Source organism: Balaenoptera acutorostrata, chromosome 10 (assembly GCF_949987535.1).
Source record: "Balaenoptera acutorostrata chromosome 10, mBalAcu1.1, whole genome shotgun sequence".
In the NCBI taxonomy this organism is placed as follows: domain Eukaryota; kingdom Metazoa; phylum Chordata; class Mammalia; order Artiodactyla; family Balaenopteridae; genus Balaenoptera; species Balaenoptera acutorostrata.
Window position 1 is genome coordinate 66,534,175 of NC_080073.1, and position 22,095 is coordinate 66,556,269.

The following is a 22,095-nucleotide window of genomic DNA, read 5'->3' on the forward strand; positions in this document are numbered from 1 at the left end:
CAGAGCCAGGTCTCTGTGCAGCCCCTTGGCTGGCGAGTAAGTTGGAGCATGAGAACCTGGGACAAGAGACACAGACTCCAACTTCTTCAGCTTTGAGGTTGAAGCCCAGAGAAGAGAAAGGTTGAGCTTGGCCTCCAACCCTGGAGTCCCGGTTCTCATTGTTCCATGTTTCTCCTGCAAACAGCCCCGCCCTGGAGGGAGGTCCCAGCAAGGGCGTGGGGACCATGGCAGGCATTTTAGAACTTGGTCGGAGCTCATCAGAGATGGCCAGGGTGTCCTGAGGCCACCCTGGGGTGGGCCCGGCCTTGGCTGGGAACTGTGGTGTCTCCCTTTCTCCCCGCACGGCTCGCGCCTCCTTCACCTGCTGACCCCAGAGGCCCCCAGGCTGGGTCGGCCAAGCCCGTGAAGCCCCCGCCCTGCCTCCATCAGCCTCTGATTAGCTCCCTGTTTGTGGTTTCAGCTCCTGCACCTTCCAAGGCCATCCCAAGCCCCGACATGTTCAGGGAATTTTTTCCAGAGTTTGCAGGGCCCTGGGAGGCCCAGGCTGCCAGTGCCCCAATGTGTAGGGCACCCCATGCCAGCGCAGCCTCCCTGACCTCCGCTTTGTTGTAGGGGTCTTGGGTTATGGCTGCTCAGAGTCCTGCTCTCCTGGCCGGGCCGGGTCTGGGCAGGTCCCCTCCCACAGCATGGGTACGGGAGACCCATTGCAGAAGGATGCACCTCCCCGTCCACCTGGGAAGCTCAGTGCTCACACCTCCGGCTAAGGCGACCCCACGAAATGTGTAGCAGTCACTTACCCACATAGTGGGCAGCAGGTGCCGGGGAGGGGGCTGATGAGGGGACCTCCCTGTGCTTGCACCCTGGGTACCCTCCGCCCCCAGCCTCATGCCTCTGCTCTACCTGCCCATCTTCTAAGCCCGGTTTATTGTTACTTTTATTAAGATCCACTTCAACTACTAAAATGAAAAATTAAGGAGAAAGATAACACACACCCATGCACCCACTACTGAGCTCTCTCAAATCCTTTTTCCTGTGTTTATTTCAGGTCTTTTTCATTTTTAAAGAGATAGCATCTTATGCATGTAGCCAAAGCCCCCTGTGTCTTCCCCTGACCTCTTTCTCTTCCCCGTCCGCAGAGGCAGACACTCTCAGAAATCGGTATGCCTCATTCAGGGGCCTGTTTTTATGCTTTTGCTTTAATACGTAGAGATATTTCTATGATGAATTATATAGGGTATTCTTTTCCATTTTTGCAACGCTGTATGTTGAAGGTAGCCTTCTGTACAAATCTTTCTGCACTTATTTCGTCGGTGGCTTCTCTTGTTGTGGAGCACGGTCTCTGGGCACGTGGGCTTCAGTAGTTGTGGCACATGGTCTCAGCATTTTGTGGCTCACGGGCTCTAGAGCACAGGCTCAGTAGTTGTGGCACGTGGGCTTAGTTGCTCCGCGGCATGTGGGATCTTCCCGGGCCAGGGCTCGAACCCGTGTCCCCTGCACTGGCAGGCAGATTCTTAACCACTGCACCACCAGGAAAGTCCTCTGCACTGTTTCTGAGACTTATCTGTATTGACCCGCGTGGCTCTAGTTCATCTGTTTAATTGCTATGTAATATTCCACTGAGTGAGTAAACTGCAGTCCTTTTATTGGTTCCCCTGTCGATGGACGTTTATCTCATTTGCAGTTTTTGGTGATTGCCAGCAATGCTGCAGTGAGCACCCTGTACACGTATGTCTCCCTGGGCTTGCGGGCAAGAGTTTCTTGCGTGTGTTCCAAGGGAGGGTGACCTGGGTGAGAGGCATCTCTCCCGTCTTGCTAGGAACGGCCCTGCCGCCTTCCATGGGGGCTGTGAGTGTTCACCCCCACCCCTCGCCCCTGTTCACCCCTGCCAGACTGTGGGTGCATGGGGTGGGGGTGCCCTTGCTGCACCCCTATCCTGGCTACACTTGGTTTTGTCCCACTTAAATGTCTTCCAGCCCACTGGGTGTGAAATGCCATCTCACTGTGGTTTTACTTTGCATTCCTCTGACTACTAGTGAGACATCTTTTCATATGTTTATGGGCCACTTAAAATCTTGTTCTTCATCTTTTCTTTTTCCTTTTTATAAAAGTAATACACATACAGGCTCTAGGATCCAGATGGGAGCATCCCATCCCACCCTCACTCACCTCCTGTCCCTGTCTCCAGGGACAACCCTATGAGAGAATCCGACTAGGTAGTTTATTCATCCGGTTACACCTCAAAACGTTGTGCAAACATCCTTCGAGAATCTGCTCCCACGGCCCTCTCCCATCTCCACTGTTGTCCCTCCAGGTAACCACTTTCTTTAGTTTCTTACACATCCTTGTGGTCCTTAATGCAACTGCAAACATATGTTCAGACTTCCCCGATTTTCTTACACTGGGATAGCATTCTATATGCACTGTTCTATTCTTTGCTGTTTTTACTTTATGAGTCTTAACTGTGGATAGATCCTACTGGAGATCTTTCCATATTAGTATATAGATATCTTGAACTCTCTTTCTCTCTCTTTTTTTCATTTAAAAACTCATTTTTGTCCATATCCTGGACAACTGTGAAAACAGTGTTCCTATGGTTTACATAGTTTTAAGCATTTCAAAAATTTTTTTTTCAACTGTGGTGAATAGCCACGTGAAGTTTACCATCTTAACCACTTTTAAGTGTACAGGTCAGTGGCATCAGCCACAGTCTCATCAGCCATCACCGCCGTCCATCCACAGAACTGCTTTTCCTCATGTAAAACCGAAGCTCTATATCCATTAAATAACTCCCCACTCCCAACCCATCCCTCACCCCAACCACCGTCCGACTTTCCGTCTATATGAATCCGACTAGTCTTAAGTACCTCACATGAGCAGAATCGTACCTTATTTGTCCTTTTTGGCTTATGTCACTTAGCATAATGGCTTCAAGGTTTACCCGGATTGCAGCCTGTGTCAGGGTTTCTGACCCCGCCCCCCCCAACAGCTCCATAGCTGTCCTTCATGTGGGTTCCATCGTAATTTATTTAACCAGTCCCCTCTGATGGGCACGTGGGCTGTTTCTAATCTTTGTCATTCCCGACAGTGCGGTGAAGACCCTTGTCCCTTGTCATTTTGTACAAATGCAGCTGTGCTCTTGGAATGAAGGACCCGTGGGGAGATCGCTGTGTCCAAGGGAGGGGGCATCTGTGGCTCTGATCTTTTGTCTTGTGCCTTGTCCAACAGTGTAATAAGAGAAAGCAAAGCCATTCACTCTTTTCATCGTTTCTTCTGCTTGCTACCCCAGGTTTTGCTTATTCCAGGAGAGTTTCTCTCTCGGCCCATCCCTCCACTTTCTCCCCTCCCCCTGCCCCCAGCAGCATGCTGTCTCTGTTGTAGATTCTCCATCGTCACCTTTATTAACCCAAGTATCATAGTCACACGTTAATTTCTCATCCTGTCAACTCCTGCAGTGTTCTGCCTCACGTCTGCCTTCCACCAACCACGCGCCCTTTTAGTTTTACATCAAGACTGAATAAGCTTTGCATTCTTTTCTGTAACCACAATGGAGTCTTCGGTGTTCTATAAGTTGAGTCTAAATGTTAAAGATTAGAAACAGATGTTTACATGATTTATACAGAGTTTATGTGTAATTGTGGCTGGATAACTTTATTCCCTGTTCTCTGTTCTTGTCTCGAATCCCCTGCTAGTGCTTTGCAACCTTGGTTGGGCAGCAGAACCATTTGGGATCGGGGGTGGGGGTGGGGTGTGCCTTTCACGATGCATATCTGCAGGCCTTGCTCCCTACCAAGATCTATGGGGGAGCTGAGAGTTTGTATTTTTTAAATCTCCCCCCGCCCCGGATGATTCTATGCAGTGGTAGTGAGTTTTGGAGTATTGCATACCTTAGTTTCGGGGAATGTCAACTGACTTTAATAAAGGAATATCCTCTTGTCTAAAGCCTCACCAGCCCTGTGCCCCCACACCCACAGGTGCATTCCTCCCAGCACACACAGTCCTTATGGTAGGACACCCCCCTGGACCCAGACTTTTCTCTTGGCCTTTGCTGCTGCTGGTCCTGCGCGGGCCCGGTCTCCTGGCTACCCTTTCACCCTCTCTCCTCTCTGCCCTTCTGCCCCACAGTTTGTTGAGAAGGAAGGTTCTGGCCCCTCTTGGGTTTTGGACAGGGCCGCCTTTGGGCAAAGAGCACAGCAGAGTAAAAGCATGGAGATATGCATTGCTCATAGGGGTGGGCCACAAACACTTTAGAGGGCTCAGATCATTTATTCATTCAACAAGCATTTTTTTTTTTGACTTGTGTTTCTCTTCTTTTTTTTAAAGCATTTTTAAAAATTGAAGTATAGTTAATTTACAATGTTGTGTTAGTTCCAGGTATACAGCACAGTGATTCAGTTATACATAATGTGCGTGCATGCGTGTGTGTGTGTGTGTGTGTGTGTGTGTGTGTGTGTGTATTCTTTTTCAGATTCTTTTCCATTATAGGTTATTACAAGATATTGAATATAGTTCCCTGTGCTATACAGTAGGTCCTTGTTATTTATCTATTTTATTTTTTATTTTTTATTTTTTTCTCAGGAGAGAAGTTTTATTTCCAAACCCCTATGAAGGCATTACAAATAATGGAGATAGAAACCCAAATTAAACCCTGAAACAAACAGATGGCTGGAGACGGGTGGGCCTGCAGGAGCAGAAAGTAGGGGAGATGTGTTCTAGACAGGGACCTCACCCTGGAGCCTGAGTCTTTATATTAATGTGACTATTCTGGGGAAAGGGAGTTGGGAATCAGAAATCCTCACCCCACCAACCCCAATGTTGCCCGGGATGGTTGGGAGGAAGAGGAGGCAGCACGTGAGGGCAAAGACGTCACCAAGTCTGACCTTGGCATTTACTGCCTTCTCTGATCCCCAACATTCCATAAATAAGTTACCCTGCATATCTCAAGTTGAGCTGGGGAGCAAGCAAAATAGCCCCAGCCTCTGAAAGCGGAGGCAAGGCAGCCCGGCACTGAGTGGGGCTACAGGAGGACACAGTCGGACTCTTGCTTCGGCCTTTGCCGACGCTCGGCAGCTGGGTGTCCAAATGCAGCTCCTCTCCCCTGCGGTGACAGGGCCCGTGCTGACGCGGGCTGGGCTGCTTGGTGCTGTTGGTACGCCTCTTGCTGAAGTTGCTGGGCCAGCTCCAGGTCGCTAAGACCCAGTGTGCCTCGCGACGGCTGCTGCTGCTGCAGGGACAAGGTGATCAGGTAGTCCTGGTCCACCTGCTGCTGCTTTTCTGGGGAGCCACTCCCACCTTCTCCAGGTCCCTTGCCCAGGGAGTGACTTAGGTGAAAGTCAGAGTCACAGAAACAGTTGTCTCCGTCCACGTTGTGCAGGCTCTCCCACACCACTTGCTCCTCCTGTAGAAAGCCCTGGTCGGTGACCAGTAGGTACAAGTGACCCTTGTGCTTAGTCATAGTGCTAAAGTGGTTGTTCCGGAAAAAGACGCTAAGTTCGCCCTCCTTGGCAGCTGTTGTTAGCTCACACAGACCATGGTAGGTCAGCTGTGCGGCAGTGGTCTCCAGGAACTGCTCTGCAGTCAGGCTTTCTGTCACGAGGTTGGTGTCACTGGAGTGCTTGCAGGTGATGATCTTCTCTACCAGTTGGTTGTAACTCAGTTTCCCAACTGCACTCACAGCCTCAGGACTCCATGGATCAACAAGCCAGCCATGGTACAGAGGTATGCCTAGTAGGTCAAAGACACTGCGCTCAGGTGTGTACTCAAAACCAGAGACACCTGTGAATAGAAATTGACATCCAGACCTGTGGCCAGTTTAGGCAGCACTGCCATTGCATTGTCCACATTCTGCTGAAAATTAAGCTGAAGTCCTTCTGACTTCTCCTGGGGCTTGATGGACAGAAGGCTGTCTCCGAGATGGGCCGTGAGCTCATCTGATGTGATCACTTCCTTCTGAGGTGGCAGCTTCTATTTATCTATTTTATATATAGTAGTGTGTATATGTTAATCCCAAACTCCTAATTTATCTCTCCCCCCAACCCCCCCCATCCCCTTTGGTAACCATAAGTTTGTTCTCTGTGTCTGTGAGTCTCTTTCTGTTTTGTAAGTTCATTTATGTCATTTTTTAAGATTCCATATGTAAGTGATATCATATGGTATTTGTCTTCCTCTCTCTGACTTACTTCACTTAATATGATAATCTCTAGGTCCATCGATGTTGCTTCAAACGGCATTATTTCATTCTTTTTTATGGCTGAGTAATATTCCATTGTGTATATATACCACATCTTCTTTATCCATTCATCTGTTGATGGACATTTAGATTGCTTCCATGTCCTGGCTATTGTAAATAGTGCTGCTGTGAACACTGGGGTGCATATATCTTTTCAAATTAGAGTTTTCTCCTGATATAAACCCAGGAGTGGGATCAACAAGCATTATGTGACATATATATAAAGGAAGCATGAGGCAGGGCCCTGTCTCTGTGATCTGCTCCCCCAGGGGCCCCTGTCCAGGTTCCCAGCACAACCGTCTTCCTGTGTTTCTGCTGCGGGAGCACTGCTGATTGTGGAGGCACTGTGGCCTGGGAGGGGTCTTAGAGGCTGTGAGCCCTAAGCCCTGTGCCCTCCTGGGATTCTCTCCTGTGACGGGGAGCTCACTGCCTCCCAGCACAGCTCATGCTATCGTCAGGCCCAGTCCCCGTGCCAGCATTTCACCAGGACCCAGAATCCTCTATCCCTTCACATCACACTTTAGAATAGGATTTTCGAACTCATGCCTCCTTTCCAGAAGTAGAAAAATCTGACATCCTTTCTGGAGTTTGGGCTTATGAAAATCATTGATGCTTTATCTGTGTCCAGAATAAAAATCAAGTAATAAAGAACCTGTTTCTGGAATTTTGATTGGCGCTCTCTTAGGTTGAGTTCCCTAGAAGCAGAGTCTACAACGGGAGAATTATTGAGGAGGGGTCCTAGGAGGAGTGTGAGGGAGCCGAGCAAGGAGGTGGTTTCAGGGGAAGAGAGGCCTCAGACTGATCCCACAGGGACCACTGCAGACGGTCCCCTCCTCCTGCCAGTGGATGGAGGACACCCCTTGGGGGGTGGGGAGAATGTAACTTCCCAGGCATCTGTGGGCAAGATGGGGGTGGGCCAGAGAAGGATGCTGATGTGAACAGTCAGCTGCCAATGTCCACAAAACCTGGACACAGACAGAGCATGGGGTGGTGGCCCAAGGGCCTCTGATAAATCTCCCGTGGGGAAGAGGGCACGCGTCCACCTCCCAGGTGAGATCGCACTCTCAGACCTGCTTCTGGGCCCCTCCATTCTGCTCAGCACAATCCAGGATGCTCCGAGTTCCACGGGCGTCTTCTGACCACTGCCTCTCTACCCAAGAAGGGCGGGGGGGTGGAGAGGGGTGAGGAGAGCAGAGGTGGGCTTTGGGGGCAGGGCTGCAGGCCAGGGTTTTCCCCTGAGCCCCGCATGAACCGAGCTCCCTCCTTTTGCCCTCCCTCCTCAGACTGCCTCTTCAAGGTGTGTCCCATGAACCGCTACTCGGCCCAGAAGCAGTACTGGAAGGCCAAGCAGACCAAGCAGGACAAGGAGAAGATTGCTGACGTGGTGCTGCTGCAGAAGTTACAGGTGTGTGCGCGCAGGTGTGTGTGCACAGGTGTGTGCGTGCGCAGGTGTGTGCCCTGTCCCAGGGCACGTGGCTCAGTGAACTGTGGACTGCACTTCAGCTGCCAGCCAGGCCTTCAGCTGGACACCACAGTGCAGTGAACGACCTGTGCAGCTGTACATGGAGTTACCAGGGGCTCCTAGAGACAGTGGCTCCAGCGAACCTGATTTAAGGACTAGTCTTAACCTCTCCCCTCATTTTATAGAGTTGGAGCCTGGGGCCCTTCAAGGGGACTGGGCCATTGTGGTCATCCTACGAGTTGGCAGTGGGGCTTAGACGGTCCCTGGGTCTCTGGCCGACCTTGGTGTGTGGTGTGAGGGCCTGGGGTTGCTCTCAGGCCTCTCAGTTTACATCCTGGGTGGTTCTCTCTGGACAGAGCTCAGGGCGTCCGGCCCAATCCCCATGGAAAAGAGAGTGGGAGGCTTGGCTGTGGTCAGCAACATTGCAGCCTGCTTCTGAGACCCTCCCCCGGGCCTGGGGCCCTGCCCCGCATCAGGCAGACCTTGCTTCCCGATATCCCCTACTCTGGGGAGGTGGTGGGAAATGGGGAAAGGGTGGGCCCCACGGGTGGGCCCCACCCCACAGCTGTGAACTGGGCTGGAAAGAGGGGGCTGGGTGTGGGCTGCTGAGCTCTGTTATAAATAAGGCCGTCTCTCATCCTGGGCTGGGGGCTGTCACAGCTTCTTCCTGCTGCTGCCACAGGCCCAGGCTGAGCTGTGGATCTGGCTGGGCGTAGGGCATTCACGCGTGCGCAGACACTCAGAACCACACGTGGTCACACAGCTGTAGACTGTAGGTTTGTGGAACGTCACGTGGTACCTGGCATGGCTCCCCAGCAGCCATCCTCCCACCAGCCTCCGGCATGAGGCCCGGATAATGGGACTGAGGAGGTGAAAGGGGCAGAGGGGCCACTGCTCCTGATGGAGGAGACAGAGCCCCCACCTCCAGGACCCCCCAATCTGAGGGAGGAGGCACAGTGTATCCTCAGGCGGCTTCCAGTCTAATGGGACAGAAGAGCCTAAAAAGGTGTCCTCAGTGGGATGCAAACCAAATCCTGGAGGCATCAGGGTTGGATCTGTCAGAGTTGAATGTGGCTCATCAGGGAAGGCTCCCTGGAGGCAGTGGGCTAGGAGCACACACAGTTTGGGGAGGGAGGGTCACAGAGGAGTGAGGGTGGAGGGGGAGGAGGAAATGGCGCCAAGCACACCTGCTGGCGTCTGGGCTGGGCCAGGGGTCCCCTGTTGGGGCACCAGGAGTCTGGTGAGGCAGGGGAGTGAGGCACAACCTTAGGTTATCTGCTGGGGATGTTGAGACGTAGGGGTCTCACAGGCCTGCTGGCTGCCCCCTCTAGAGGGAGGTGGCGAGGAGGGGCCTGAGGGGAGGGATCTGGTGCCGCGGGCTGCGTGCTGTACACACTCTGAGCCTCATTCTCTCGTTGGTAGCGGGAGGAACAGGCCAGGTGGCCTCAGGAGGGTCACTCTGGGCGCAGTGCCAGGACCTGCGTGTGTGGGGGTGGTGGGAAGATGTGTCCCTCCAGGAGCAGGCTTCTGGGCCCGCCCTCCACCTCTGTGTGTGTCTGTGCAGCATGCGGCCCAGATGGAGCAGAAACAGAATGACACAGAGAACAAGAAGGTGCACGGGGACGTCGTGAAGTACGGCAGTGTGATCCAGGTGTGACGCCGGGGCAGGTGTGGGGGTGAGGGGTGCCAGTGCCATGGTACCACCCAGCCCGGGACTGTCTCTGTGACTGCGCGTCTGCCTCTACGTGTGCCCGTTGCTGTGTGGCCTGAATGGCTGTGTGCACGGGTGTGTGTTCAGCACTGTGGCCACCAGCACAGATTCTGGAGCCCCGAGGTCCGGGTTCACATCTTGGCTCTGTGACCTGGGCAAGTTACTTCACTTCCGTGGGCCTCTGTTTCCCCAACTAGACAATCAGGCCAGTGATAGTACTTCCCTCTGGTTGCTGTAAGGTTCCTCGAGCTAATACTCGTAGGGTGTTTAGAACAGCGCTAGCTCTTTGTGTGATCACCGGGGTGCTGGACTGGGTGTGTGATTGTGCGTGTGGCCATGTTTGTCTCGGTCTGTGTGTCCCAGGGTCCAGTGTGCCCCCCAGTGCCCCCCTTTCTGATGGGCTGGCCTCTTGGGGTGACCTCACCCCCCCCACCACTACTTGGCCCCCCGCTGCCTCGCAGCTCCTGCACATGAAAAGTAACAAGTACCTGACCGTGAACAAGCGGCTGCCGGCCCTGCTGGAGAAGAACGCCATGAGGGTGACACTGGATGCCACGGGCAATGAGGGCTCCTGGCTCTTCATCCAGCCCTTCTGGAAGCTGCGGAGCAACGGGGACAATGTGAGGACGGGGCTGGGGGGAGGGGCCTGCTGGAAGGCGCAGGCCACAGCGCCAGGGGGGCTTCTCCAGGGTCTTTGGTGTGGGGGCTGCATGAGCTCATGCCCGTTTCTTAGGGGGCAGACTGGCCAGAGGGAAGCCTGGGGGCCCGGCTGTCCCCACCCTCACTCTGTTCCGTCTGTCCCCATAGGTGGTTGTGGGGGACAAGGTGATCCTGAACCCTGTCAACGCTGGGCAGCCTCTGCATGCCAGCAACTATGAGCTCAGCGACAATGCCGGCTGCAAGGAGGTGAGCGGGGCGCTGGGCTGAGATAGGCTGGGGTCTGGGGCCATTCATGGGAGTGCTTGCACCTGGACAAATGTCTCCCAAGCAACAAAATACAAAGAAACTGTAAGAGACTAAACCTACCTGCACCCATGCACAGTCAGGGCAACGATGAACAATGAGATACAAAAATGCCAAAAACCAACTGCCACTTCTGAGGTGCTGGGAGCAAAAGCAGGGTACTGTGCATGGTCCCTGCGCAGGGTGCCACCAAGGGGGTGGGCAGGCCACCTAAGTCACCCCTCCGGCCCCACCCATGAATCCGCGCCCCCCCGCCCCCACCCTATATAAGAAGAGTGAGCAGGGCCACCTGTGACTTGTTTTCCCTCCCTAGTGCTGAAGTAGGAGTCCTGCTAAAGCCTTGCCTGAATTTTTCATCTGGACTCTTAATAATTTCCGTTGATTAGAGTCCAAGGACCCTGGTTGGTAACAAGGCCAGCCTGGCAGCAGATGGGTGTCCACGTACCCCCTCCCCCCAGGGCTGCTTCCTCCAGTCCTGTCTACAGCTGGAGGGGCTGGGTGGGCCTCCCTGCTCCCTGCCTGTCTCCCAGTGTCTGCCCACATTCTCCACCCCACTGGGTGGTGGCCCCAGGGCAGCTGGGCTGGGGTCTGGGGGCCCTGGTTGGGAGAAGACACGCCCCTGTGCTCTAATGGGGGCTGGGCCGGCCTCCCCTCACCCCCTTCGGGTCTTAAGCACCGGCCCACTCCGCAGCGGCTGGGGGTCTGCCCGGCCTCACGGGTCTCGGTGCGCTTCCCCAGGTCAACTCTGTGAACTGCAACACCAGCTGGAAGATCAACCTGTTTATGCAGTTCCGAGACCACCTGGAGGAGGTGTTGAAAGGGGTAAGGACTGGGAGCTCCCCGGAAACAGCCCCGCCCCCCACAACAGGTCCCGCTGCCTGCCTGCCCCCACCTTCCGAGCACCCAGCTCTACTCCCTGTCTGGCCCTCCCCTCCATGCTGCCCCTTCTCTGGCTCTGCACCCCCATCCGGCCTCCCTCCACCCCCACAGGGCCCTACCCAGCGGCCCCAGCCGCTCCTCCCCTTCTCTTGTCTCTGGCCTCACAACTCCCCCGTCCATCCTCTCCCAGTCCTGGCTGCTCTCACTTTGCTGTCTTGCTAAGGGGGTGGCAGTGGACTGGGAGTCCCCATCCCCCCACCGTGGGGTGGGCCCAGATTCTTTGAGCACCCTGTTCCCTCCCCGACACCTCTCCACGGTTCCAGGCCAGGCCCCCTGCCCTTTGCCCTGTGTCCTCTTGGGCAAGGATGCGAGGCTGTCGGGTCAGGGCCTGTAGGACATAAGGGGTTGGCAGAGGGGGCCCCGGCCATCCTCTCAGAGGGCTAAGTATGCACCCCACCCTCGGCTTGCTGGCTCTAGAAGGAGCTGCGCCAGCATCTGAGACAGGTGGGCTCCTCCCCCGGGAGGGTCCTTGTCCACCCTGAGCCCACGCCCCACCGCCTGCAGGGAGACGTGGTGCGGCTGTTCCACGCGGAGCAGGAGAAGTTCCTGACGTGCGATGAGTACAAGGGCAAGCTGCAGGTGTTCCTGCGCACCACGCTGCGCCAGTCCGCCACCTCGGCCACCAGCTCCAATGCCCTCTGGGAGGTGGAGGTCAGTTCCCTGCTTCCGGCACCTGGGCCCCAGCCCTCCTCTCCAGCCCTGGGCTTCCCCCGCTCCTCCTCCCCCTCTAGGGTGGGAGGTCCACCCCCATCTGTCTCTCCTCTGAGCCCCTCTGCAGCCAAGGGGCCAGAGGGTCCCAGAGCCATCCACCCAGAGCTCTCCAGGCCTGCGGTGCCCCTCCCCGCCATGCCTCCCCCTCCCCAGCCAGGCCCTCCTTCCTGCCTGACACCCCTGTACCCGCCAGGTGGTCCACCATGACCCCTGCCGTGGAGGAGCTGGCCACTGGAACGGCCTGTACCGCTTCAAGCACCTGGCCACGGGCAACTACCTGGCTGCTGAGGTGAGTGGGGAGGCAGAGGGCATCCTGGGAGCTCTGGCCGTGCGTGCACGAGCATGTGTGCCTGGCACACATCTGCACAGAGATACATGTGTCTGTGGACCCTGGCTTCTCTGCACTCATGCATCTACTTAACAAATATTATCAAAGACGTGCATGACTATGAATAAGTCTCACAAATATGACTGTGTCTCCTACTATGTGCCAGGAGCTATTCTAGGCGCTGAGGATACAGCAGTGAGCATGACTCGCAGCCCTTGTGGAACTTACATTCCACATCGATGTCTGTCCGTAACGCACAGGCTTGTGTATATTGGGGCATTCATGTGTGTGTGTCCCCGTCCATCTGTGGGTCTTTGGAGAGGGGCCATGGAGGGCAGGGCCTGGGGCTCTTGTTGGTGCCTCCTCCATGTCAACAAGGAGTGGCATGAGTTTTGGGGCTGGGATGGGCACCTTTCGGAGGTTGGGGGGGTTCCTGCCTGCCCCAACCCAGGGCCATATGTAGACTGTATTTTGGAGTGGGGGTCATGTGGATAGCCCCCCTATCTTGTATCTCTGAGCAGGAGAACCCCAGCTACAAGGGTGACGCCTCTGATCCCAAGGCAGCGGGAACGGTGAGGACCAAAGGAGGGTTCCAGGGCCGGGAAGAGTGACTGTGCACAGCTCTGGGGTGGGCGGGGGTGGGGCCGGGGAGGCCACGAAACCCTGGGAGGTGGGCTGGAGGGAGACGGCCTCTCAGGTGGGATCCTGGCTGGTTTCAGGGGGCCTGAGAGGAGGGAGGGGCTCCTGCCTGAGTTGGGGTCCTCACCACAGGGTGCCCAGGGCCGCGCAGGTCGCCGGAACGCTGGGGAGAAGATCAAATACCGCCTGGTTGCTGTGCCCCATGGCAACGACATTGCTTCCCTTTTCGAGCTGGATCCCACCACGCTGCAGAAAACCGACTCCTTTGTGCCCCGGTAGGTAGGCGCCGTGTGCCTGGGCGCCGGCGGGGGTGCCCAGGCTGGCACCTGGACTCCCTGCGCCCCCCACTCCTCTGTCCTCCTGAGGTCCTTTGGCCTCAGGACCTGCCATGAATTGCCCCTCTGGGGATGCAGCTCTGAGGCCTGTAGGCAGCTCACCACCACTGAATGCTTGCCATGTTCCTGGCCCTGGGCCCTGCACCCTGGGTGCCGCCTTGTGCTAGTTCTTTATCAAAATGCCTTTGCTCCAGTGTTCTTTAAAGCCAGTCGGCCTGGGGCTCAGGCACAGGCTGCATGACAGCTTGTCCAGGGTGCATTGGGTGTGACGGCTGGACTTCCTGACTTTTAAACACCCCCCCAACCCCAAGATTCTAAAATGTAACATCAAGAAACTTCCTGGGTGTCAAGCAGGCTTTAGCATTGACTGGCTGGCTGATCTCAGGCAGCTGACTCTGTCACTTTGCCCCAACTTCCTCACCTGTGAAGTGAGACTATCAAGTTGCCCGTCAGCAGGGCTGATGGGAGAATTAATTGAGTCACTGTAGGCCCACGATCCCTTATCGGAAACTCAGGGCCAGATATATTTGGAGATTCAGATGAGTTCTCATTTCTGAATGTTAATTGTATTTCATAATCACAGACGAGTATTTCCGCCATGAAACGCATGAATGTTGACAGTAAATGGGATAGTTTAAATAGCCTCATTTGTCCCAATGAATTTGGGTCCTGAGCTTGTAATTAAGCCTGGGCTTTCAGAGCTTGGTTCTGGGGAGAGCGGGCAAGGCATGTGGGCCTGGGAAAGCGCAGCAGTTAGTACAGGGCCTGGGGGCCGTGTTGCTGGTCTCTCTTCTCTGGCTCAGGCTCCTCACCTGGAGGGGACCCGTGCCCCTGTCCCACGGCTGCTGGGTGTGGAGGCAGGTGGAAGATGGGAAGCCGCCAGGGGTTAGAGCGGCAGACTGCCGGGTCGCGCTCCGTGGCGCACTCCCCCTGCTCTGTCCGCCCCCCTGCCTGCAGGAACTCGTATGTCCGGCTGCGGCACCTCTGCACCAACACGTGGATCCAGAGCACCAACGTGCCCATTGATGTCGAAGAGGAGCGGCCCATCCGGCTCATGGTGTGGGCCCATCGGGGCTAGGGGGCTGGGCTGGGGGCTGGGCTGGGGCCCAGGCTGGTCCCTGAGTGCCCTGCTGACCTCTGTCCCTGCAGCTGGGCACGTGCCCCACCAAGGAGGACAAGGAGGCCTTCGCCATCGTGTCGGTTCCTGTGTCCGAGATCCGAGACCTGGACTTTGCCAACGACGCCAGCTCCATGCTGGCCAGCGCCGTGGAGAAACTCAACGAGGGCTTCATCAGCCAGAATGACCGCAGGTGGGCCTCAGGCAGGGTTGCGGAGGTTTCCTGAGAGCCCTTGTCCTCCTGGGGCCTGTGTTTCACAAACAAAGGAGTCACAAGCAGAATCTGGATAGGCTGGGTGGGGCAGGGTGACAGAGGTGGGGACTGGTCCTTGCGGGGCCCTGGCTGACCTTGGGCCCCAGCCTCACTGCTCACATACTCCAAGAACTAGCCTTGTGATGGAGCCATCATTACCCCTGTTTTACTGATGGTGGGATTGAGGCTCAGAGAGGTTAAGAGACTTGCCCAAGGTCACACAGCTAGGAAGTGGTGGATGGAAATGAAGAGCCCTTCACATCAAACACCCTGCCTGTGCCCTATTGGTTCTTTCCAGATTGGAGTATCCTGAGATTCTTTGTCTAGAGGGCACTTTGGATCCAGGGTGGGTGGGGTGAGGGGTGTGTTTGGAAAGCAGTTCGGGGTGAAGCTGGGAGAGAAATGGAAGGCAGATGATGGGCTCTGTGCTGTGACAGCAGGGCCGGCATGTGCGGAAGGGCTGGTTGCCCCAGGGGGCATGTGATGGGGGTCCTGGGAGGTGCCCAGGGTCGGCACCTCACACTCGTCACCCCTGGCGTCCCTTCGTGAAGATTTGTTATTCAGCTGCTGGAGGACCTGGTGTTCTTCGTCAGCGACGTCCCCAACAATGGGCAGAACGTGCTGGACGTCATGGTTACCAAGCCCAACCGGGAGCGGCAGAAGCTGATGAGAGAGCAGAACATCCTCAAACAGGTGGCCATGCACATGCATGGGGGGTGGGCGGGCCTCGGGGAAAGGCCAGTGACCAGGGAACAGGACACCTTTTTTTTTTTTTTTTTGGCCGCGCGGCATGTGGGATCTTAGTTCCCTGACCAGGGATTGAACCTGTGCCCCCCACACTGGAAGCACAGAGTCCCAACCGCTGGACTGCCAGGAAAGTCCACTCCTGCTTTTTTTTTTTAAATTTTGGGAACAGGACGTCTTGTGAACGTGAGCTTGCCTTTTCCCATCTCCAGCTGAGCTGCAGTCTCCCTGATGTTTCTCATCAATTCTTTTTAAAAATTAAAAAAAAATTATTATTATTTTTTAAAAATGGAGGTATGGTTGATCTTATCACCTCTTTAAAAAAAAAACAACACCCGCAATATTTATTGCGCTCTTACCATGTACCAGGCACTGCCCTAAGTGCGTTACATGAATCGACTCATTTGATCCTCCCAACCTGGGGAGAGCTTATTTATTAATCATTATCCCCATTTTACCCATGAGGAAACTGAGGCACGCAGACGTTCGAGTAACTTGACCGAGAATCCACAGCTAGGAAAAAACAGGGCCAGGATTTGCACTCAGATATCAGGCTGAGAACTTGAGCTTTTTTTTTTTTTTTTAATAAATTTATTTATTTTATTTATTTATCTTTGGCTGTGTTGGGTCTTTGTTGCTACGCATGGGCTTTGTCTAGTTGCGGCGAGTGGGGGCTACTCTTTGCTGCAGTAAGCGGGCTTCTCATTGCAGTGGCTTCCCTTGCTGTGGAGCATGGGCTCTAGGCACATGGGCTTCAGTAGTTGTGGCACGCAGGCTCAGTAGTTGTGGCTCCCAGGCTCTAGAACGCAGGCTTGGCGTTTGTGGTGCACGGGCTTAGCTGCTCCGCGGCACGTGGGATCTTTCCAGACCAGGGCTCGAACCCATGTCCCCTGCATTGGTGGGCAGATTCTTAACCACTGCGCCACCAGGGAAGCCCAAACTTGTGCTTTTTAAAAAAATTTTTTTTCTTAATTTTTATTATGAAAATTTTCAAACGTTGAGAAAGTATTGAAAGAATAGTACAATGAACACTGCCTGAATTCACTTGTTACCACTTTGCCAGCCTGGCTTTATGTAACCCTACATCCCCACATCCATCCTTTTGGACAAGTCAGGCCTGTGTCTGGTCTCTTAAGCTCTGGCCACACGGGCCTGGCCTGCCTTTTCTCTTAGCCTCAGACCCCTGAGCTGCAGTGACCCTCAGCTCTTCCCCCAGAGGCTGAGCCAGGCCCAAGATCTGAGTTGGGATTAGAATTCACATTGGGGAGGGACGGGCTGAGGCCAGCGTTGGGATTCCAGCCAGGAGAGGGGAGTGAGTAAGGGGTGGGCGGGGGTCATGGTCTAGCTTAGAATCAGCTCAGGGTTAATGTCAGGGTGGCTTCCAGGCAGGGTCAGTTTGGGGCTTCGGATTCCTGGGACAATTAGGGGTGCGGGCAGATGTGGGGATCCCTCCTGACTCTCCCTGCTTCCCTAGATCTTTGGCATTCTGAAGACCCCGTTCCGTGACAAGGGGGGTGAGGGCCCCCTGGTGCGGCTGGAGGAGCTGTCGGACCAGAAGAACGCCCCCTACCAGCACATGTTTCGCCTGTGCTACCGCGTGCTGCGCCACTCCCAGGAGGACTACCGCAAGAACCAGGTGGGCTGCCCGCCGCCCTGGACTGCTGCCCCTTCACCTGCTGGCCGGCTCGCTCCCTCCCTCACTCCTGCTCTCATTCACTCAGCACATGTTCACCAAGGCGCACCTGTGGTGTGCCAAGCGCCGTCTCAGGCCCCAAGGATGAGGATGCTGCAGGGAACCAAACCAGATAGTAGGGCTGTCCTCACAGCGCACAACCTGGCTCCATCCTTAGAGGGGCCTCGTGCTGGGTTTAACGCTCCACTGTGGCTGTCTTGAAATTCTTAATTTTTGAACAAGGGTCCTGCTATTTCTTTTTTTTTTTTTTTAAATATTACCTCTAGTTTATTTATTTATTGAAATACAGTTGATTTACAATGTTGTATGAATTTCTACTGTACAGCAAAGTGATTCAGTTATACATATATATACATTCTTTCTTTAATAGTCTTTTCCATTATGGTTTATCATAGGATTTTTTTTTTTTAATAAATTTATTTATTTATTTATTTTTGGCTGCATTAGGTCTTCGTTGCTGCGCGCAGACTTTCTCTAGTTGCGGTGAGCGGGGGCTACTCTTCGTTGCAGTGCGCAGGCTTCTCATCAAGGTGGCTTCTCTTGTTGTAGAGCACAGGTTCTAGGCACGTGGGCTTCAGTAGTTGTGGCATGCGGTCTTCAGTAGTTGTGGCATGCGGGCTTTGTTGCTCCACGGCATGTGGGATCTTCCCAGACCAGGGCTCGAACCCGTGTCCCCTGCATTGGCAGGCGGGTTCTTAACCACTCTTCCACCAGGGCAGTCCTATCATAGGATATTGAATATAGTTCTCTGTGCTGTACAGTAGGACCTTGTTGTTTATGCATTCTATATATAAAAGCTTACATCTGCTAACCCCAACCTCCCACTCTGTCCCTCCCCAACCCCCTCCCCCTTGGCAACCACCAGTCTGTTCTCTATGTCCATGAGTCTGTTTCTGTTTCATGGATAAGTTCATTTGTGTCATATTTTAGATTCCACATATAAGTGATATCATACGGTATTTGTCTTTCTTTCTGACTTACTTAGTATGATAATCTCTAGTTGCACCCATGTTGCTGCAAATGGCATTATTTCGTTCTTTTTTATGGCTGAGTAGTATTCCATTGCATATATATACCACATCTTCTTTATGCATTCATCTGTTGATGGACATTTAGGTTGTTTCCATGTCTTGGCTATTGTAAATAGTGCTGCTGTGAACATAGGGGTGAACATATCTTTTTGAATTATAGTTTTGTCTGGATATATGCCTAGGAGTGGGATTGCTGGATCATATGGTAATTCTATTTTTAGTTTTCTGAGGAACCTCCATACTGTTCTCCATAGTGGCTGCACCAACTTACATTCCCACCAACAGTGTAGGAGCGTTCCCTTTTCTCCACACCCTCTCCAGCATTTGTTATTTGTAGACTTTTTAATGATGGCCATTCTGACTGGTGTGAGGTGGTACCTCATTGTAGTTTTGATTTGCATTTCTCTAATAATTAGTGATGTTGAGCATCTTTTCATGTGCCTATTGGCCATCTGTATTTCTTCTTGGGAGAAATGTCTATTTAGGTGTTCTGCCCATTTTTTGATTGGGTTGTTGGTTTTTTTGTTGTTGAGTTGTATGAGCTATTTGTGTATTTTGGAAATTAAGCCCTTGTCGGTCGCATCATTTGCAAATATTTTCTCCCATTCTGTAGGTTGTCTTTTCATTTTGTTTATGGTTTCCTTTGCTGTGCAAAAGCTTTAAGTTTGATTAGGTCCCATTTGTTTATTTTTGTTTTTATTCCTTTTGCCTTGGGAGACTGACCTAAGAAAACATTGGTACGATTTATGTCAGAGAATGTTTTGCCTATGATCTCTTCCAGGAGTTTTATGGTGTCATATCTTATATTTAAGTCTTTAAGCCATTTTGAGTTTATTTTTGTGTATGGTGAGAGGGTGTGTTCTAACTTCATTGATTTACATGCACTGTCCAACTTTCCCAGCACCACTTGCTGAAGAGACTTCTTTTTCCCATTGTACATTCTTGCCTCCTTTGTCAAAGAGTAATTGACTGTAGGTGTGTGGGCTTGTTTCTGGGAAGAGTCCTGCTATTTGATTTTCACCGGGCCCCACCAATCATGTAGCTGGCCCTGCCAAACAGACACGGTCCCTCCCTCGTGGGGGTTTCACTCTGGTAGGGAGATGGATGGTGAGCTAAATAACTATATTACATAAAACTACCCTCTGCCCGGAGCTGGCATCCTCTCCTGGACCCCTTAGCTTCCTAGGGTCGGGGTCCCCTGCTAGTGTTGGGTCCTTGTCTGGGGCCCTGGGAGCAGTGTTCTGGAGCAGAGCTGGGCTCCCTGTGACCCCCAGCCTGTCCACCCCCCCAGGAGCACATCGCCAAGCAGTTCGGGATGATGCAGTCCCAGATTGGCTACGACATCCTGGCCGAAGACACCATCACGGCCCTGCTGCACAACAACCGCAAGCTCCTGGAGAAGCACATCACCAAGACGGAGGTGGAGACCTTCGTCAGCCTGGTGCGGAAGAACCGGGAGCCCAGGTGGGCCCCCCTCCCCTGCCATACCACACCCCTCCCCCCTCTCACTGCTGCCTGGGGAAGAAAGCTGCTGGTGCTGGCTGTTAAATATTGAAATCCTTCTGCACTTGTTGATAAACTGCCACCTCTCTGAGGCCCTGGCCCCCCCAGCCCCTCCCTAGGTCTCCTCCCATATTTGGCCCAACCTAGCAACAAGGGGATTGACTCCTGGTAGAGCAGCAGGCCCCCAGACCCTTCTCCAGCGGCCAAGTCAGTGCCTGCATTGGACCAGTTAAATATTTTGAATATCACTCCTGCCTTGTGTCTCCTTTTCTCTGACCCCCTGGACTCCCATCTAGCCCCAGGGTGATGACTGTGGGTCATCCCTCCCCAGGGAGCCGGGAATCCATATCCCTGTCTACAGGCTTTGAGAAGGAAGCAGGAGCAGCAAACTCCAAGTGCCGGGGAGCTGGTGCTGCCAGCTGGGGAAGGGGAGGGTGGGCTTTGTCCCTACTGGGGGGCCACCCCTGAGTCCCTCACCCCCACCCCTGCTGTCACCACTCCAGGTTCCTGGACTACCTCTCTGACCTGTGTGTGTCCAACCACATCGCCATCCCCGTCACCCAGGAGCTCATCTGCAAGTGTGTGCTGGACCCCAAGAACAGTGACATTCTCATCCAGACCGAGTGAGCCGGCTGCACTGTCTCCTACCCGCAGCTCACGTCCCCCCCGGGGCTCCACCCTGCCCGGCCCCCCCGCTGCCTTAGAGCTGGGGCCCTGTCTGGGTTCAGGCTAGAGCCTGCAGGCTCTCTGCAGATACCCAGTACCTGCTGTGTGGCCAGCTCAGTGCCCGGCACTGTGTGGGGGAGGGGATGGGGGCACAGAGGAGAGTGAGCCGAGGCCCCTGCCTTCCAGAAGCTCATGGTCCGTCTGGGGTCGCAAGCTGGAGGTGGGTCCCACAGGGGAGGCAGCCTGGGAGCCTGACTGGCCCTCAGCCCAGCTCTGGGAGGGGAGGTCTGTGTGGCCGGGGGTGCTCGGGGAGGGCTCTGGGCCCTGCTCCCTGTGATGGGTTCCGTCGGTCTGCAGGCTTCGGCCCGTGAAGGAGATGGCGCAGTCCCTCGAGTACCTGAGCATCGAGTACTCAGAGGAGGAAGTGTGGCTCATGTGGACCGACAAGAACAATGAGCACCACGAGAAGAGCATCAGGCAGCTGGCCCAGGAGGCCCGGGCCGGCAACGCCCACGATGAGAACGTGCTCAGCTACTACAGGTGCCTCGTGGTCCTCCCAGGGGGCCTCACCAGGCCCTGCCCCAGGACGAGCCCCAGCAGCTTCGAGGGGACTCCTGCCTCCGCCTTCACCTGGGAGGCTAAGTGACGGGTGACTGGGCAGCCCGAGGAGCACTGGGTGGCCTGAGGCCAGGCTCAGCACAGTGACGAGGCCTGAAAGAAACCCACACCTGTCTCCATACATACATATTTAAAAAAGAAGAACACTTGATAACACTCATCAAAGGCTCACTGTCTCCTGGGCACTGGTCAAAACACTTTCACCCAATCACTCATTTCAGCCTCATGACAACCCTGTGAAGTAGAGACTATCATTACTCGCATTATAAAGTTGGGGAGACAGGCACAGAGAGGTAAAAGAACTTGCCTAAGGTGACACAGCTGTAAGCAGGGAGCCATGATCCAAACCCAGGCTGCCTGGCCAAGGAGCCTGGGGTAGGTAATGCAGGGCTCCGAGGAGGAGGCAGAGGGCATGACTCGGTGCAGAACAAAGCTTCCTACAGCCTTCATTTCTGTAGCTCTTCCACCCTGGTCTTGCACCCTCCCCTCCTCTGTCTCCCAGTCTTGCCCTCAACCCCCTGCCCGAGCAGTGTTCCTCTTACCGAACTCTCCTCCCTTCTCCCTCCCAGCCTTTCTCTATGCCATCCCTCTTCCTATGAAGACCTGTCCTGGCTGAGCCAGAAGCACCTTCCTCCTTAGCAAGGAGGGGAGATTTGCTCTTACTCAATCCCAGACTGTGTTTCCATCCACTTGTCTTGCTCAGAATTGTGTCCTGTTATGGTGGCTCGTGCGTGGTTTAACCTAAGTCCCTTTGCCACTTTCTCAAGTCCTCAGCAGGCCCAGGCCTGTGCCAGCAGCCCTTGCGAGCCCACCTGCCATGTCCTCACCATCCTCCCTGCCCCGCAGGTACCAGCTGAAGCTCTTTGCCCGCATGTGCCTGGACCGGCAGTACCTGGCCATCGATGAGATCTCTCAGCAGCTGGGCGTCGACCTGATCTTCCTGTGCATGGCGGATGAGATGCTGCCCTTTGACCTGCGTGCCTCCTTCTGCCACCTGATGCTGCATGTGCACGTGGACCGTGACCCCCAGGAACTGGTCACGCCCGTCAAGTTCGCCCGCCTCTGGACTGAGATCCCCACGGCTATCACCATCAAGGAGTGAGCTGGGTGGAGGAGGGTGGGCAGGGTTCAGCTGGAAGGGGGAGGATCTCGGGGG

At 54.4% G+C, this 22,095-nt stretch overlaps 2 protein-coding genes across 5 annotated transcripts in view; one reads left to right on the forward strand and one right to left on the reverse strand.

The window, feature by feature from the left end:
- ITPR3 (inositol 1,4,5-trisphosphate receptor type 3) overlaps positions 1–22,095 on the forward strand; it is a 67,171-nt gene that overhangs the window by 16,767 nt on the left and 28,309 nt on the right. For all 4 annotated transcript variants that reach the window (XM_057554339.1, XM_057554340.1, XM_057554341.1 and 1 more), the window contains 17 exons: positions 7,510–7,631; positions 9,253–9,339; positions 9,861–10,019; positions 10,207–10,305; positions 11,101–11,184; positions 11,806–11,952; positions 12,206–12,301; positions 12,862–12,912; positions 13,112–13,254; positions 14,272–14,371; positions 14,464–14,624; positions 15,236–15,377; positions 16,903–17,064; positions 19,444–19,616; positions 20,159–20,278; positions 20,679–20,861; positions 21,786–22,037. In XM_057554339.1, the coding sequence (XP_057410322.1) occupies positions 7,510–7,631; positions 9,253–9,339; positions 9,861–10,019; positions 10,207–10,305; positions 11,101–11,184; positions 11,806–11,952; positions 12,206–12,301; positions 12,862–12,912; positions 13,112–13,254; positions 14,272–14,371; positions 14,464–14,624; positions 15,236–15,377; positions 16,903–17,064; positions 19,444–19,616; positions 20,159–20,278; positions 20,679–20,861; positions 21,786–22,037 (2,281 nt within the window). The remainder of the gene's footprint in view (positions 1–7,509; positions 7,632–9,252; positions 9,340–9,860; positions 10,020–10,206; positions 10,306–11,100; positions 11,185–11,805; positions 11,953–12,205; positions 12,302–12,861; positions 12,913–13,111; positions 13,255–14,271; positions 14,372–14,463; positions 14,625–15,235; positions 15,378–16,902; positions 17,065–19,443; positions 19,617–20,158; positions 20,279–20,678; positions 20,862–21,785; positions 22,038–22,095) is intronic.
- Positions 4,759–5,961, reverse strand: LOC102999018 (ubiquitin carboxyl-terminal hydrolase MINDY-1-like; the record flags this gene model as incomplete). The annotated part of the gene is given in 2 exon segments (XM_057554884.1): positions 4,759–5,781; positions 5,784–5,961. Coding segments are annotated over 2 exon segments (945 nt in total), but the record flags the coding sequence as incomplete, so codon positions are not given.